The sequence below is a fragment of the Tamandua tetradactyla genome, chromosome 3, assembly GCF_023851605.1.
Source record: "Tamandua tetradactyla isolate mTamTet1 chromosome 3, mTamTet1.pri, whole genome shotgun sequence".
Classification (NCBI taxonomy): Eukaryota; Metazoa; Chordata; class Mammalia; order Pilosa; family Myrmecophagidae; genus Tamandua; species Tamandua tetradactyla.
In genome coordinates this window covers 123137287-123155117 of record NC_135329.1, presented here as the reverse complement: position 1 = coordinate 123155117, position 17831 = coordinate 123137287, and the positions used below count along the sequence as shown (strand labels likewise).

Sequence of the window (17831 nt, the reverse complement as noted above, 5' to 3'; positions counted from 1 at the left end):
AAAGGCTGGCTGGGTAACAGTGGAGATGTAAGAGTCCAAGATCTATAGGGCAGGCCGCGAGCTGGCAGCTCCACTAAAGATCATCAGTGAACTCTCAGGAAAGGCTGGCTGGCTGAAGGAGGAATAGTGATTGTCTCTTCTGAATCCTTAAAAACCTTTTGGTGATTAGATTAAGCATGACTTATTGCAGACAACACTCCCCTTAGCTGATTGCAAATGCAATCAGTTGTGGATGCAGCCAACGTGGTCATGATTTAAGTCCATGAGATATCATAGCAACAGACAGGTCAGCACTTGCCCAACCACACAACTAGGCACCACCACCTGGCCAAGTTTACACATGAACCTGACCATGACAGTCCACCCTTTGTCAACTTGGGAGCTATACACTTCACCTTAAACCATTTAATCTTTAGATAGAAAACAATAACAGACACATTTTTTCCTCATCTAACAAATATTCAGCTGTTCCATGTATACCAGAAATGCATTAAATCTACCCAGAATAGGGTGCAATTACTTGGGTAATATTCACTCTTAAACTTGATACCTTACAGCTTAAACACTATAACCTGAACAAAACAGCTTATGTCATATGATGAAGGGGATAAAATAAAGAGGAAAACCAAGATATTTGATTTATGTATAAATACATGGATACTAATTACAAAGCAAGCAATAAATATTCATACCATTACAGTCCTCATTTTTGTAACTGATCATGTGTTCATAGTTCCTATTTATCACTACTTTCTTCCACTACCCATTTTGTGTTCCCTTTATCCTCAGCTAGCATTTAAGCTGGTTGTGGTTCTTTGCCTGGTGGGGTGACCAAACCCTTCATTCCTGAAGTTTCAAAGCCATTGGTAGTCCTGCCTGGTTTGGGTTGTTGCAGTTTTCCATTAATTTTAATCATAGGGTATGGTAGTACTAAGAGATGCCCTAGGGGATCTCCTATATTCCAGGAAAACTCTTCTTTACCCCATTGTGTAGTTGCAGTCCTATTTCCCCCTGATAGTCAGAGTGAATCACCCCAGCCAGTAAAGTAATTCCTTCTTGGCTTGTTGATCCAGGGGCATGGGTAGCCCAAAGTGACCAGGTGGCAGTCTTAGCTTCCAGTTCAGTGGAATCATTGTTGTTTCTCCTGATGCAAGCTCTCCCTCTTCTGGAACTAAAACCTGTAGACCAGCTGAGCCCAAGATCACAGGGACAGAAAGCAAAAAATTTTCTAGTGGATCACTAGGGGTAGTAGTGAGTGGTGCCACTTCAATTTCTACCCCTTGATTACTGGACCCATGGATCCTGGCTATGGGAGAAACAGCACCATACAATGAATGCTGATTCAGCACATCCAGATATTGCCCACATAGTTGGCACCATAACTGAGTTTTCAAAAGGCCATTCCACCATTCTATCAAGCCAGCTGCCTCTGGATGATGGAGAATATGATATGACCAGAAAAATTCCATGAGCATGTGGCCATTCCCACACTTCATTTGCTGTGCAGTGGGTTCCTTGATCAGAAGCAATGCTGTGTGGAATACCATGCCAATGGATAAGGCATTCTATAAGTCCTTGGATGGTAGTTTTGGCAGAAGCATTGCATGCAGGGAAAGCAAACCCTTATCCAAAGTATGTGTCTATTCCAGTTAGAACAAATTGCTGCCCCTTCCATGATGACAGTGGGCCAATGTAATGAACCTGCCACCACATAGTCAGCTGATCACATCAGGGAATGGTGCCATAGCGGGTGCTGTTTGTGGGTCTCTTCTGCCAGCTGACTGGGCACTCATCAGTGGCTGTAGCCAGGTTAGTCTTGGTGAGTGGAAGTCCATGTTGTGGAGCACACGCATAACCTACATCCCTACCACCACGACCACTTTGCTCCTGAGCCCATTGGGCAATGATAAGAGTTGCTGGGAAAGAGGCTGAATGGTATCTACCGAAAAGGTCACCTTATCCCCTTGATTTTTAAATCCTTCCTCTGCTGAAGTCACCTTCTGGTGTGCATTCACATGGGACACAAATATCTTCATGTTTTTAGCCCAATCAGAAAGGCCTATCTACATGTCTTTTCCTCAGTGCTCTTTGTCACCAATATCCAATCATGCTCTTTCTAAGTCCTTGACTATCCAGCCAAACCATTAGCAACAGTCCATGAGTCAGTATATAAACACACCTCTGGCCAGTACTCCTTCCAAGCAAAATTAACAACCAGGTGCACCGTTCGAAGTTCTACCCACTGGGAGGATTTCCTCTCACCACTGTTCTTCAGGGACATCCCAGAAATGGGTTGTAGTACTGCAGCTGACCACTTTTGGGTGGTACCTGCATAGTGCTGAACCATCTGTAAACCAGGCCTGAGTTTTCTCTTCCTCAGTCAATTCACTGTAAGGAACTCCCCAAGAGGCAATCTCTCTGGACTGGGAAAGAGAAGACAATGCAGCAGGAGTACAGACCATGGACATTCGGGCCACTCCATCTTGTAACTTACTTATGCCTTCAGGACCTGCTCTGGCCCTATCTCATATATACCATTTCCATTTTATTATGGAGTACTGCTGCATATGCCCAACTTTATGGCTTGGTGGGTTAGACAACACCCAGCTCATGATAGGCAACTCAGGTCTCATGGTAACTTGGTGGCCCATGGTTAAGCGTTCAGTCTCTACTAAGGCCCAAGAGCAGGCCAAAAGCTGTTTCTCAAATGAGAGTGGTTATCCACATCTGATGGTAAGGCTTTGTTCCAAAATCCTAAGGGTCTGTGTTGTGATTCTCCTATCAGGTCCCACCAAATTCTCCAAACAGCATTTCTATTTGCAACCAACACCTCCAGCACCACTGGATCTGCTGAATCATATGGTCCAAATGGCAGAAAAGACTGTACAGCAGCCTGGATCTGTTGCAGAGCCTCCTCTTGTTCAGGTCCCCACTCAAAATTAGTTTCTTGTATTAGCTAGAATTCTCTGAAGAAACAGAATCAGCAGGAGGTATCCATAAATATAAAGTTTATAAAAGTATCTCACATAACAGTGGGGATGTAGAGTCCAAGATCTGTAGGGCAGGCTGCAAGCTGTGAGCTCCAATCGAAGGTCTTCAATGAATTCTCAGTAGAGGCTGGCTGGGTAACCATGGGAATGTAGGGCAGACCACAGCTGGCAGCATTGAACAAGGTCCTCAACGAACTCTCAAGATAGGCTGGCTGGCAGAAGTAAGGAGTAAGATTCACTGTCTTTTCTGAATCTCCTTAAAAGTCTTCCATTGATTAGATTAAGTATCACTTATCACAGAAGACAGCCCCCTTAGCTGATTACAAATGCAATCAACTGTGGATACAGCCAGCATGATCATGATTTAAATCCATGAAATGTCCTCATAGCAACAGACAGGCCAGTGTTTGCCCAACCAGGCAACTGGGCACCACCATCTGACCAAGTTGACACATGAACCTAACCATGACATTGCTTTTCTGGTCACTCAATAAATGGGCCAGAGTAGTGCACCCAAATGAGGAATATATTGTCACCAAAATCCAAAGAGATCAACTAGGAGTTGTGCCTCTGTTTTGGTTGTAGGAGGGGCAAGATGCAGCAACTTATCCCTCATCTTAGAAGGGATATCTTGACATGCCCCACACCACTGGACACCTAGAAATTTCACTGAGGTAGAAGACCTCTGTATTTTTGTTGGATTTCTCTCTCACTCTCTGACACACAAATGCCTTACCAATAAGTCTAAAGTAGTTGCTACTTCTTGCTCACTATGTCCAATCAACATGATATCATCAATATAATGGAGCAGTGTGATGTCTCATGGGAGGGAGAAACGATCAAGTTCCCTGCAGACAACATTATGACATAGGGCTGGAGAGTTGATATACCCCTGAGGTGGACAATGAAAGTGTATTGCTGACTTTGCCAACTGAAAGCAAACTGTTTCTGGTGGTCTTTACTAGCAACTATTGAGAAAAAAGTGTGCCAGATCAATAGCGGCATATCAGGTACCAGGGGATATATTGATTTGCTCAAACAATGATACCACATCCAGAACAGCAGCTGCAATTGGAGTTACCACCTGGTAAAGTTTACAATAATTCACTGTCATCCTCCAAGACCCATCTGTTTCCTGCCCAGGCCAAATAGGATAAATGAATGGCAATGTGGTGGGAATCACCACCCCTGCATCCTTCAAGTCCTTGAGAATGGTACTAAACTCTGCAATCCCTCCAGGAATATGACATTGCTTCTGATTTACTATTTTGCTAGGTAGGGGCAGTTATAGTGGCTTCCGCTTGGCCTTTCCTACCATAATAGCCCTCAGTCCACGAGTTAGAGAGCCAATGTGGGGATTCTGCCAGTTGCTTAGTATGTCTATTCCAATTATATATTCTGGAACTGGGAAATCAGTTCGGAAATCATGACAGAATGGGTCCAGGGACCACTGTGAGATGGACCTGAGCTAAAACTCCATTGATCAACTGATCTCCATAAGCCCCACTCTGACTGGTGGACCAGAGTGACATTTTGGGTCCCCTGGAATTAATGTCACTTCTGAACCAGTGTCTAATAATCCCCCAAGTATCTGATCATTTCCTTTTCCCTAATGCACAGTTACCCTGGTAAAAGGCTGTCAATCTCCTTGGGGAAGGCTTGGAGGAAGATTAACAGTATAAATTTGTGGCAGTGTAAAATGATCCTCTCCCAAAGGAACCTGGCCTCCTCCTCATTCAAGGGTCTCAGGGTCTGTAAACTGTCTCAAATCTGGAAATTAAGGGGCCATGACTCTCTGTTTTTGTAATTCAAGTTAGACTTCTGTTCACTTGACTTAAAACTCTTCTGCTTATACAGCTCAAACAAGAATTTAGTAGACTGCCCATCTATTGTACTTCTAGGTACCGCATGACCTACTACCCAATGACACAAGTCTCTGCAGTCAGATTATTTTTGACTGTTGCTTTGAGATTGTTGTCCATTATGATAGCCACATCCACCTTGTCTTTTGCAATTAAGTGCTGCCACCTGGCTTCTGCCAACTTGGGCTCTGATCATTCCAATTGTATTTAAGGATTCCAGTTCAGTGACAGCAGTTCCCACAGTAGTATCTGACCTACAGAGAAGTGCAACTACGGAGCTCTTAAGGAATGATGGCGCTAGTCTCACAAATTTATTTCTCACAGTTCTGGTAAAAGATGCATCTCCTGGACATTCCTGGGGTGTAAGAGCAGGCTTTCCATGATAAATCCACTCTAACATTCCAATCTCCCTAAGCCATTGGATCCCCTCATCTACATTATACCAGGCAGTTCTGGCATTATAACCTCAGGTAACGTTGCCTCCTTTTGATTCGTGTTCCAACCAACCATCCAAACAATTAATACCTTTTCTAACTCCTCTATCTATAACATTGAAAGTCTCTGCTTAGTGGGCCCATATCAATAAATTCAACCTGATCCAGCTTTATATTCCTCCCACCATTAACCCACACCCTGAAAATCCATTGCCACACATATTCCTCTGATTTCCACCTATTTAAATGGAAAACTCATTCTGTTCTTTTGGAGTGTAGCATACTTCCTCATGATCACCCTTTGTACCTCACCTTTTAGGGCCTGTTGGGACTTTAGTTTACAGGTCTGGAAGAAAAGAGGGGTGATAGGGGTGGGACATGAAAATAATTAGAAGTATCTTCAAGCCAATTGCTTCAGGGAATTCATTTCCAGTTTCATCTGGTGAAACAGGATTAATCACTTCAGGCAGAGGATCAAGGGCTGTTTCCCCATAGGGGTTAATTACATGCTTCACAGGCACTGAAGGGTTAATTGCTTCAGGTGGAAGTTGAGTGGCCAATTCCTCGGGCAGGCTGGAAGTGGGGCAGCTATGCCCTCAGGGCAGACTATTACAGGGTTATTTAGAAAATACTCAGCAAGATGTAGGGTTTCAATGTCTCCACAGCCATCATTATTAATCCATATGTCGACATCCCATTTTTCAGGGTCCCACTACTTTCCAATCAATGCCCTCACTTTAATGGCAGATACCATACCAAGGTTAGGATTTCGATTTACTTGTAAGATTGCTACTCTAACAATTAGACTCTGAGTCTGATTTTCAGAGATCTCAAATCTGTGGCCACAGGAAATAAGATTTTCCTTCAGGGCACTCATAGGAACTTTTGCATCTGTCATAACAGCACATAAACTTCTCCTTTGAAGCCTTCAGCTCATCCCTTTTCCTCATCAATGTATATAGTGTATCAAATAACAACCGGTCAACATCTCTATACCTCTTAATTCCATAAAACTGTAAAGGTGTCAAAGATATTATCACCCAGAGCCTGGCTTTGTATGAACAAACAATTAGCAGAATTGAATGGTGATATTTTGACTATTCCTTTTGCCAGCTCACCCCATGGATTGGCCAGTGTCATTCTGATAATGGGAAACAGAGTCATTAGTGCCTTTGAGTCTAGAGTTGAGTTCTAGTCAGAGCAGAAAACCAACCGTAAAAACCCATTTTTAAGATACTATTTCTTAAGAACCACTCTCAGGACCAAGCTTGTATTAGTTAGGGTTCTCTAGAGAAACAGAATCAACAGGAGATATCTGTAAATATAAAATTTATAAAAGGGTCTCATATATAGAAACCAAGTCTGTAGGGCAGGCCTTGAGCTGGCAGCTCCAATAAAGGTCCTCAGTGAACTCTCAGGAGAGGTTGTCTGGCTGAAGCAGGAAGAGTGATTGTCTCTTCTGAATCTGCCTTAAAAGTCTTCTGGTGATTAGATTAGGTGTCACTCATTGAAGACACTCCCCTTAGTGATGGCAAATGCAATCAGCTGTGGATGCAGCCAGCATGCTCATGAATTAAATCCATGAAGTATCCTCATAGCAACAGACAGGCTAGCACTTGTCCAACAAGACAACTGGGTACCACTACCTGGCCAAATTGACACATGAACCTAACCATGACAGAGAGGTAAGGGGTATGGTATATATGAAGTTTTTCTTTCTTCCTTCTTTTGCTGAAATACAAATGTTCAAAAAAAGAACTATCATGGTGATGAATACACTACCATGTAATGATATTGTGAGCCATTGATTGTACACCATGTATAGAATATTTGTATGTCTAGAATGCTCGTGTTTGTTGTTTACAATAAAAATATTTTTTTAAAAAGAATGTTTGTATGCTTGTTTTTAAGGGTTGACAATAAAATTTATTTTTAAAAATGACTGCAAATATTGCTAAATGACCCCTAGAAAGGGGAATTGCCCTCAGTTAGAGAACCACTAGCAGATATATCCTGTGAATTTCATCATTCAGAAGTCTCCTGAGTCAGACTAAAGACACATGTAAGCTCTTTTCTAGCATACTTTCTTCTGTTATACTGCTCTGTTCATTCAACCCACAACTATTGCCTCAGCAGAGTCCTCTATGGATGACTGATACTGGAAAAAACCTCAAACCTGTTTTATAGGTGGTTCTGTGTAATATGTCACTACTAGCCAAAAAGGAGGTTATACCCCCTTGATGGTTGTGACTAAAGTAGAGGAGCAAAATCCTCCTAGGAAGTAGAAATTATAGTAATTCATATTGTATTTCCTTGACTAGAAGAGGAATAGTTTGGCTGGATTGTCAGGGTGTTGGGAAAAATATTTGAGGATTGCTGCCAACTTAAGAAAGTATAGGAGGAGGCCTAAAGATGGATCTCTTAAAATTCGTTGAAACTGTGAGTGTATTTCTGAGCTATGTAAATGCTCATGAAAAAGCCCTCACTATGGGAGATGGACAAGATACCTATTGTATAGATGCTGCTCTCCTCTAGTCAAATCTTTGCTCAATGGATGCATGAACAAAGGCCCAGGATGGCATGGATGGAGTCTACAGAGATAATTGTCTCCAATGTGACTTTTTCTTTCATATTTTCATCTTTTATTTTCTTTGAGCTCACTCTGTAGTTTTTGGTAACTTTTATTTTGCAACCTTAGCTTTTTTTTGACATGTAGTGTTTTTCCTCAAGTTTAAATCTTAAGTATTTTGTTAAGTATTTTTATTCCCATTATACATATAAGGAAATGGAGAAACATTAAATTACTGAGTTAACAGTACTGTGTTTAAAACCCATGATCTTATGTAACTAAAGATTCATTATATCTTGCATAATTAACATAATTTTTGGTAACAATTAAAACAAGAATTGAATTTGAGGACATAACTTCCTGATGAAATGCATGTAGGAAAGATTCCAGGGAACAATCAGATAGTAAACAAAGAGCTCAGCTTCTTAGAATTTAGAAATAACACTCAGGAATAGGTGTGACTGCTGTAAGAGCTTACAATCTAAGAACCCTTACAATAAACAGTCATACTTAAGCCATGGGGTTGATCTAAAAAACATATATATATATATATATATATATGTAGATGCCAATGATAGTCTAAATATTCTAGAAAATTTAACTTAAATTGGAATAGCATGTCATCTCCAACTAGAGATTTTTAAATAGTAAAAAAATATTAGGGTTTTAGAAACTTCATGAAATAAATCATCTACTCAGCAACAACACTCAGTAGAAAACAGGGTAGCACACTACACATATTCTTTTCCCACTTTGCTTACGAAGCAGTTTGGCTACAAAATGCTTTCCTAATGTAATTTGTCTATGCCTAGGGCACACAGCTTTCTAAAACTGACTTTCTAAACACTGAAATAAAGTTTTTAATAAGGGTATATGAACAGTTAAGGCTTAACTATTATGAAAACAAATACTAAATACCAAAATTATAGGAGAATATTTAAATAGGAAAATTATAAAGAATAAATAGGACAATTATAAAGAAATATATGTGTATGTGTGTTTGTTTGTATATGTAGATTTATGGACAAAATACTTTTTCTACCTTGAGCTTAAAAAGCAAACAATTTATGCATGATTTTTCTGTAAACCTACAATTTCTTTAATAATTTTTTTTTTAAAAGCAAACAAAATAACAAAAACAGCTCAAGCATTTTACATGTAAAAATTTCAGGCTTACATTTATTAAAACAAAATAATACAATTTCTGTTGAAGAAACTATATATACACCAAGGTGAGTATTATAGTTGCCATTGTGGAAGCTGAAATTGTGAACAACTTCAAATTGCTCCGTATTTTACTGATTTAAAGAATGTATCTTTTTCAGTCATTTTGTTGGTTAAAAATAAGTTTACTTAATTATAAACTCAAGTCACTGTGTTTTCTTGCTTTTTTTAAAAGACAAAATACTTAGTATAAATGGCAGGTATTAAGTTTGCACTAGCTAAAAAATAACATTTATATTTGTCTTGCACCAATTTGAAAAACATATAAATTCAATGTGTAGTAGGAAAATATGTTTAAAAAAAGCATAAGAAAGTATGCCCTGTAAAAAATATAAATGCACCTTCTACTGAATACATGAATATCGAAAACTAAATAATCTTATTTAAAAGTCGCTTCTATAAAATGTCAAAGTACAACAATATTGCTTGCTTTACTAACATAATATATAAATAAGAAATATTTCTACCTCAATTAAACAGAAATATCAGTGTTTTCCTTAGCAAAAATGTAGTATATAAATGGAAAGGTAGGCATTTGTCCTGAATATGAGTTTTCAAGTTTGAGTCCATTAATTTTTTTTCTACAACTATAAGAACTACACATACAAAAGTAAAAAGATGAGGTAAACATCTTACATTTTTCAGAAAGTACTTGAAACTTAATTTTCAGATATTCCCAATGCCTAGGTTCTAGAATGATGTTTAAAAAGGTCCTCCAAAAATATAGTGGTGGTTATGATGACATGTATTTGAACCACATAATGAATAGCAGATTTTTCAGTTCTCTGAGTACATCAATCATGTTTCTCTGTTATTGCAAAAGAATTGTGACTAAGTTTTGCCAACAGTATTGCTCCAGTGTGTTTACATGAGGCACCATGCTACAGTAAAAGCTGCTACAATGCCATTCAAAATCGCCATGCTATAGCCCATGTGGAAAGAATGTCCAGTCAGTCTCCTGGGGGAGAAAAGGAAAGTGTCATTTAGTATAACAGAAACATCAACAGTTTTTAATTAAAATGCCTAAAACCTGGGAACATGTTTTCCTAATTAATAAACAAGTTAAAAAAAGAATACTCGACATCTGCAGGTTAGTAGTAATGCACAAACTGTTCTAGTTATCAAATATAATTATTTCAATTTCTTTACTCAGAGCATAACACCGAGTTTGAGCCCTACACTTCTTCACCATGTTTCAGTCCCTATGTGTACCCATAATCTAATTCTACAGCATAAACCTTGTTACATTAGGAGCATATTCTTAAACTAATTAGTATTCAGTGTCTCCCAGCTCTCTTGCTCTCAATTAGCTCTAACTTAAAATATATATTATTTCAAGTATTTGTTCTGTTTGTACCATTTTTATATTATGTGGCGGAACTTTACTTTTTCTTTGAGCACTAAAAACAACACATATACACATGTGGTACTTAAATCAGAAATGTCTTTTATAGACATTTCAGTTCTTGGCCAAACAGATTACTTAAGTAGTAAAATAAATATATCATTAGGTTGAGTTCCTAAGTATCAGCAAAGACCCATTTTGTTTGGTGTTTTTACTGTGAGGACCGACTAATTGAAGTTTAATGCACATAGATTTTCCCTGACATTTCTTCCCGCTATTCTGTAATAATTTTACCTATTTTACTACCTGTTCTTTCTTACTGTTCCTCCCACTAACTACTGTACTAATACTGCCTACCCTAATCAGGAGAAGACAGGCTAAAAAGAAAACTATTCAAATGGTAACAAAAGGCAGAACAGAATCCTGTCCTCATGGGAGTAACCCAAGTTTAGGACAGGTAGGCGTGTACTAGCAAAAGCAGAAGACTAAAGACAGCAGCAGTAAGGGCCCTGGGCTGAGGGTCATCATGCTCATACTCTTTCCTTGCCTGAGGAGAGGGACCAAAGCCAGGGAGGTACCTAGATCTCAAGCAGCAGTTAAAAAGTACTTAACAATAATGATACCAGCCCCACAGATCTGTGGCAGGGAGTGAAAATACTATAAACTCTTCAAAGAATAACCCCTTTTCATTTACCTGAGGCAACAGATAATGTTTGCTGATGGCTCCTTGTTCTGATTCATGGCAGTTTTTTTTAATGCTCTCTACTCTACCTTTCCTCACTCATCTTGGGGCTAGTTTAAGATGCTTCTCATGTGCCATTAAGGACTTCATGTACATATTTGTATTATTTACTACATTTAAATGCACTAAATGCTTTGTCCTTTAAAAAAAGAAATCCCTCAAACATGATTAGTGAAAATAAACCTAATCATAACATTGGACCAGCAGCATTTTTATCCATTGTAAAACAAAACACTGATGACCTGAAAAACATTTAAATACTTACAAAATAAAATTAATCATGGAACAATTTCCAGAGTTATTAACTATTCTGTTCTACTGGTTCATAGTCACTGCACCACCCCCTGAACAGAAAACCTCTAAAATATAGTTTACTCAACTTCAGGAAGTTATAACTACAAGTTATAACTACAATGCTGATACAATTGAATTTTATTGATATTACATGTTCTAATGCTTGGTGACCCTTACAAAGCAGGTAAAGCAATACATTTTAATAGCATCGAAGAAATGCTGCACATCAGTGGGCCTCAGTCTATCACCTACACCTTCTTGAAAACACCATTTACCCACCTGGAACATTTTAGCAATTGTCACACATGTACTCCTAGGCAAGGTACTTAAAATCTTGAAGCAAAAAACACCCCAAAAAACAAACAAACAAAAACATCTCACTTGAAATCACTTGCTTTAATGTTCCTTTTCAAAATATTCACAAACCTGTCCTCTCTGACAGGTTTTCTCTCATTCTAATTTGTGAACTCCGAAGTACTCTCAATATAGTATATAGCAAAATAAGACTGAAGGCATTTCAGTTCTCCTTTATCAAAACTCTTCATTTATCTTCTGGTAGAGGAGATACATTTTAAACTGACTCAAGTACAATGAAAAAAATCTTCAATTAATTAATTTTTAATTATGACTAAACATAGTGTATATTTTACCCACTCTACATAGGCATTTTAACTTTTCCTTAAAGTATACATAGTAAATTGCAAATATCTAACACGTATACAGCTCGATGAATTTTTACCACAATACACAGTCATATACCCACCCATCCAGGCCAAGATACAGAATACTAGCACTCCAGGAAACTTCCTCCTTCCTCCACCCTGTCAATACCCACCCATCATTTGTCCCATCATCCTGATCCTGAGGTAACCAACTCTACTACATGAGGTGGGGAAAAAACAAGTCCCATAGTCTCAGAGCAATACAATAGAAATGTTTACCTTTGAAGAACTTCCATTTCATTTCAAAATTTACTATGACTCTGAAATAGGCTTAACAAATTTTTAAAAATGAAGGGATATTGCTAAAATTATCTGCATGTATAAATGTGACCAATAGAATCAATTATGATGAAATTATTTCTAAATTATCTGCATTCAATATACCCAAAGTATTATACAGATTTTCCTCAAATACCCCTTTGCTCAAAATACTTTTGTGTTAACTGGATATAAAATATAAGTGAGCAGAATAAACAATAGAGTTAACAAGGTCAAGTCTCCTTAATGATAAAAGTTTGACCTGGGTCTCAAAAGACTCCTTAATGATAAAAGTTTGACCTGGGTCTCAAAAGATGTGGCAATAGACTAGCAAAAGGGGTACCACAACTTTGGGCCCTCTATATGATGTCCGATGAATGCAGGTGGCTGAAGGATGCACTGACGGAGAGGTAGAATGGCGAACAACAGTGTATACTTATGAACGAAGGTTGTGCTGCTACAAAAAGGAAGAAAGTTATGAGGCATGCAACGATGTGAATGAACATGTGGGACATTTGGTGAGACAAAATAAGCCAGAAACAAAAAAACAACAATGGTATGGTCACCTTTAGAAAATGCTTATAAGAAAACAGGGGCCTAGATTGTAAGCTTTTAGAGCAGACACACTAATCTGGAGCGGTGATTATTATTCTGGATTTTGAGAGGCTGTTTTATATATATAACCTGATATTTACAGATAAGAATGAAGCTGAACAGGTTGGGGTTAAAGTAATTCAGAACATAGGGGTAAGGAAGACAGTTTGTCTATATTTTAGAACCACACATACTGTTTGAGACCGATGGAAGAAAGGTTTATTTGATCTGGAACTGAAATTTTCTGTAGTACATAATCTAATTCAACCTATCTGTATAGCTCATTTGAACAACTGAAACAGAGAGCACAGAATGAGAAAGAGGGCCTTTAACCTGTGTATATTATTGTAATGCCTGGAAATATCCTAGAGTATATTAACCAGATAATCAAAAAGTATCATTACCCTCCCCCCTACATGGGACATGACATACAGGGTGAAAGTCTCCCTGGTGACATGGGAGAGGATTCCCAGGGATGAATCCAGACCTGGTACCATGGGATCAACAATTACATCCTGACCAAATGGGGGAAAAGCAATGTATCTTAATAAAGATCAGTGGCAGAAAGAGTTCAAATAGAGTCGAGAGGCTGCTCTGGAGGTTGCTCTTATACAAGCTTCAGGTAGACCTTGCTACCTACCATAACCTGCCAACCCCCAACCAGGACCATTCCAGCCAATCCTAAAGAACACCGAGGGCAATTTTTAAGATTCCACAAGGGTCCAGGCACTAGAATAACTTGCCAGAAACCTACAACCTCCAGATGGGTCCCTGGTCCAGATAAGTCCTGAAGCCTAGCCCGGCCTCTCCAGAACATTAGACAGTTTCATCTCCCTCCCACATATTAATGAGAGACCCTTCCAATCGGAAAATGTTAGAATGGCCATAGCCCAAACACCCGTAAAGAAAGATCAAATCTGATGGTGGAATTATACACAGAAGATAGGACTTAACAAATGAATATGAATGCTGAATCATTAAACTGATATCTCTTTTAGTCTCCAGTATTTTAGAACAGCTAGAAGTAAAAACCTCAAATTATGAAATTTTTAAAAAGTCAAAGCCTGAAATATATTCTATAACTAATTGTGGTGCTGTGCTTGGAAATTTATAGCTTTTTTAAATATATTTTATTGTTCACCAAAAAAAGAAGGAAAAAAAAGTCGATTGTGATGATAAAAAGTATTTAAGCCCTCTGGCCTCCTATATTCTGGAGCAGCTAGAAGGAAAAATATGAGAGGATCAGGGTAGCCCATGATAAACTCTGGGATCTATCCTGTAACACTTTTTTGAAGAGTGCTTTGAAAACTACTGCTTTTTATTTTTTTGTTTTGTATATATGCTAAACTATACAATAAAAAAAGTTAAAAAAAAAAAAAAGAGGTATCATGGTATAAAGGGAAAAGGACAGAACAAGGAGAAGCAGAACTCACACTTAAGATTTTGTGATTATCAGGTCAAGGGCTGGATCAGATGAATTTAAGGTACTATCCACTCCTTGAATTTCTATGACTATTCTAGATAGTCTGGATAGAATAAGTAAAAACACTTCAAGGAGATTATGTACTATATACACTTTTTTACTACCTCTTAAAATAAGTTATTGATCAGCATTACATGTACTTAAACAGGAACAATGATGCAAAGAGTGTAACTACATAAATATTTTAGTCCCAAAAATGTCAATCAAGGAGAACCACCAATATAATGAAAATTAATGTATGATATTTAACATACTAATTCAAAATTATAAGAACAGTCTACTCATTTGACCATTTAAAAATAAGTAGAGGGCGGGCCGCGGTGGCTCAGCGGGCAAAGTGCTTGCCTGCCATGCCGGAGGACCTCGGTTCGATTCCCGGCCCCAGCCCATGTAAAAAACAAACAAACAAACAAAATACAATAAAACAAGAAAATGTTTAAAGATGTTTCCCTTTCTTCCTCCCTTCCTTCCTTCCATCCTTCCTTCCTTCTCTCTGTCTTTCCTTCCCTTCCTCCCTTTCTCTTTAAAAAAAAAAAAAAAAAAAAAAATAAGTAGAGAAGTAGAGATGGGTGAACAGTTAGCTAATGAGGTTGAACTCAATGTAAGTTAACTTTCCAGAAACTTACAACCTCCAGAGGGGTCCCTGGTCCAGATAAGTCCTGAAACCTAGAGGGCCCAGCTTCTCCAGAACATCAGATAGTTTCATCTCCCTACCCCACATTAGTGATAGAAAAAGTGAGAATGGCAATAGCCCAAACACCCCTAAAGAGAGAGATGGAAAGATCAAAGGTGATGGTAGAGTTATACAGTGGAGACAGGATTTAACAAATGATATGATTGATGAATCATTAAACTGATACCTCTTTTAGTCTCCAGTACCTTAGAGCAGCTAGAAGTAAAAACCTAAAACTGTGGAATTATAACCAATGTCACAAACTCTGAAATATGTTCTACAACTAATTGTGTTGCTGTGCTTTGAAATCTATTGCTTTTAGCTTTAGTATATATGTTATTTTTCAAAAAAAAAAAAAAAAAGGAAAAAAGTTGACTGCAATGATAAAAATATATTGAAGCCCTCTATCCTCCTATATTCTGGAGCAGCTAGAAGGAAAAATCTGAGAATCATATGGTAGCCCATGACAAACTCTGGGATCTGTCCTGTAACTTCTTGTTGAAGAGTGCTTTGAAAACTATTGCTTTTTTATTTTTTTGCTTTGTATATATGTTATACTATACAATAAAAAAGTTAAAGAAAAAAAAAAAGCAGAATGCTCACCTTCCATGTGGAAGACCCAAGTTCAATTCCCGGACCATGCAGCACTCCCACTCCCCCAAAATGGAAAGAAAAATAAGTAGAAAACTAAATGAAGAATTCAATGAGGAAACCAACTTACAATAAATGTTAGGAATCCTTAAATTTGGATTTTATTATATGAGTTATTTTAACTACAATATATCTCCGAAATCAAAATGGAAATAAGATATATTATTCATTAAGAACAAAATAACACTAGAAAAAATTCATTACAAAAAAAGACTCATTATAATAAAACTACTCCATGTACTAGAAGATGACTTATAAATAGGGTACTGTTTTCATTTCCTGGTGCCTGCCCATGCAAAAAAAAAATAAAATAAAAAATAGGGTACTGTTTTGTTCTGGTTCTAAAGAATTCCTTCCCAATAATAAATAACTGTGACAAAGTACTTATGTAGTGTTCTAGTTTGCAAGTTGCTGGAATGCGATATACCAGGATGTAATGGCTTTTCTGAAGGGAATTTAATAAGTTACAAGTTTACAGTTCTAAGCCAATGGAAATGTCCAAACTAAGGCATCCAGGGAAAGATACCTTAATTCAAGAAAGGATGATGCATCTGGAATACCTCTGTCAGTTGGGAAGGCATGCTAGTCCCTTGCTGGTTCCTCGCTCCTGGCTCCATTGCTTTCAGCTTCTGTTCCTGTGGCGATTCCTCACTTTGCTTCTCCAGTGCTGGCTTTCATCTCTTGGCTTCCCTTGGCTCTCACCAGGTTCTGGCTTGCATAACACACCATAGCAATGTCTGCTGGGCTTTAAGCATCTCCAAACATCTGTGTCTCTGTTCTCCACATGTTGGCATCTATATAAGCTCTGCTCTAAGTTTCTGTCAGCGCTCACTCCATCAGCTCTAAGTCTCGCTCTCCAAAACGTTTCTTCTTTTAAAGGATTCCAGTAAGTTAATCAGGACCCACCTGGAATGGGTAGAGTCACATCTCCATCTAGTCAAAGGTCACACCCACAAATGGGTACATCCACGGAGATAATTTGATCAAAAACTTCTAACCTACAGTATTGAATCAGAGTTAAAAGAAACTGCCTCCACAATATTGGATCAGGATTAAGCATGGCTTTTCTGGTGTACATAATACTTTCAAACTGGTACATGTGGTTCCTGTTAGTTAAAAACTCAAGCTCTATAGTGAAACAGGCAGGGGTTTGAGTGCCAGCTTTGCCACTTATAAGGCATATGAAATATTAGCAAACTTGTTGGGCCTCAATTTCCTTTTCTTGAAATGAAAATAACAAAAGAACCTACCCTTAATGAGTTGTGAGGATCAGGTGTCTGACACATAGCAAATGATCAATAAATGTTAGCCATAAGTACAACTTAAAAAAAAATTATTGTAGTAAGACATATATATACAACTTAAAATTTCCCCTTTAACCACATACACATACATAAATTAGTTACATTCACAATGTTGTGCTACCATCATCACCATCCACTGCAAAACTTTACAATCAAATCAAACAAATTCTGTAGTTTCAGCATTACTCCCCATTCCCTATCCTCAACCCAGCCCCTGATAACCTAATTCTAGATTCTGACTCTATGAGTTTGATTATTATAATCAGTTCATATCAGTGAGGTCATACAGTATTTGTCCTTTTGTGTCTGGTTTATTTCACCCAATGTAATGTCTTCAGGTTCATCCATACTGCTGCATGCATCAAAACTTCATTACTTTTTAATACTGAAAAATATTCCATTGTATGTACACACTGCATTTTATTTATCCAATCATCAGTTGGTGAGCACAAGGGTTACTTCCATATTTTGGGAATTGTGAATAACGCTGCTATGAACATCATTGCGCAGATATCTGTTCAAGTCCCTGCTTCCAATTCTTTTGGGTATATACCTAGTATGGGATTGCCAGGTTGTATGGTAATTCTACACTTAGCTTTCTAAAGAACTGCTTAACTTTCCTCCACAGCAGCTGCACCATTTTACATTCCCACCAGCAATGAATAAGTGTTCCTATTTCTCCATAC

General features: G+C 38.1%; 1 protein-coding gene across 2 annotated transcripts in view; it reads right to left on the bottom strand.

The window, feature by feature from the left end:
* Positions 1 to 9005: 9005 nt before the first annotated feature.
* The window catches only part of ARL6IP6 (ARF like GTPase 6 interacting protein 6), a 62914-nt gene continuing 54088 nt past the window's right edge, over positions 9006 to 17831 (bottom strand). The window contains exon 4 of one of the 2 annotated variants that reach the window (XM_077153854.1): positions 9006 to 10037. In XM_077153854.1, the coding sequence (XP_077009969.1) occupies positions 9944 to 10037 (94 nt within the window). In that variant the 3' untranslated portion in view covers positions 9006 to 9943. The remainder of the gene's footprint in view (positions 10038 to 17831) is intronic. The other variant, XM_077153855.1, reaches the window with a different exon arrangement.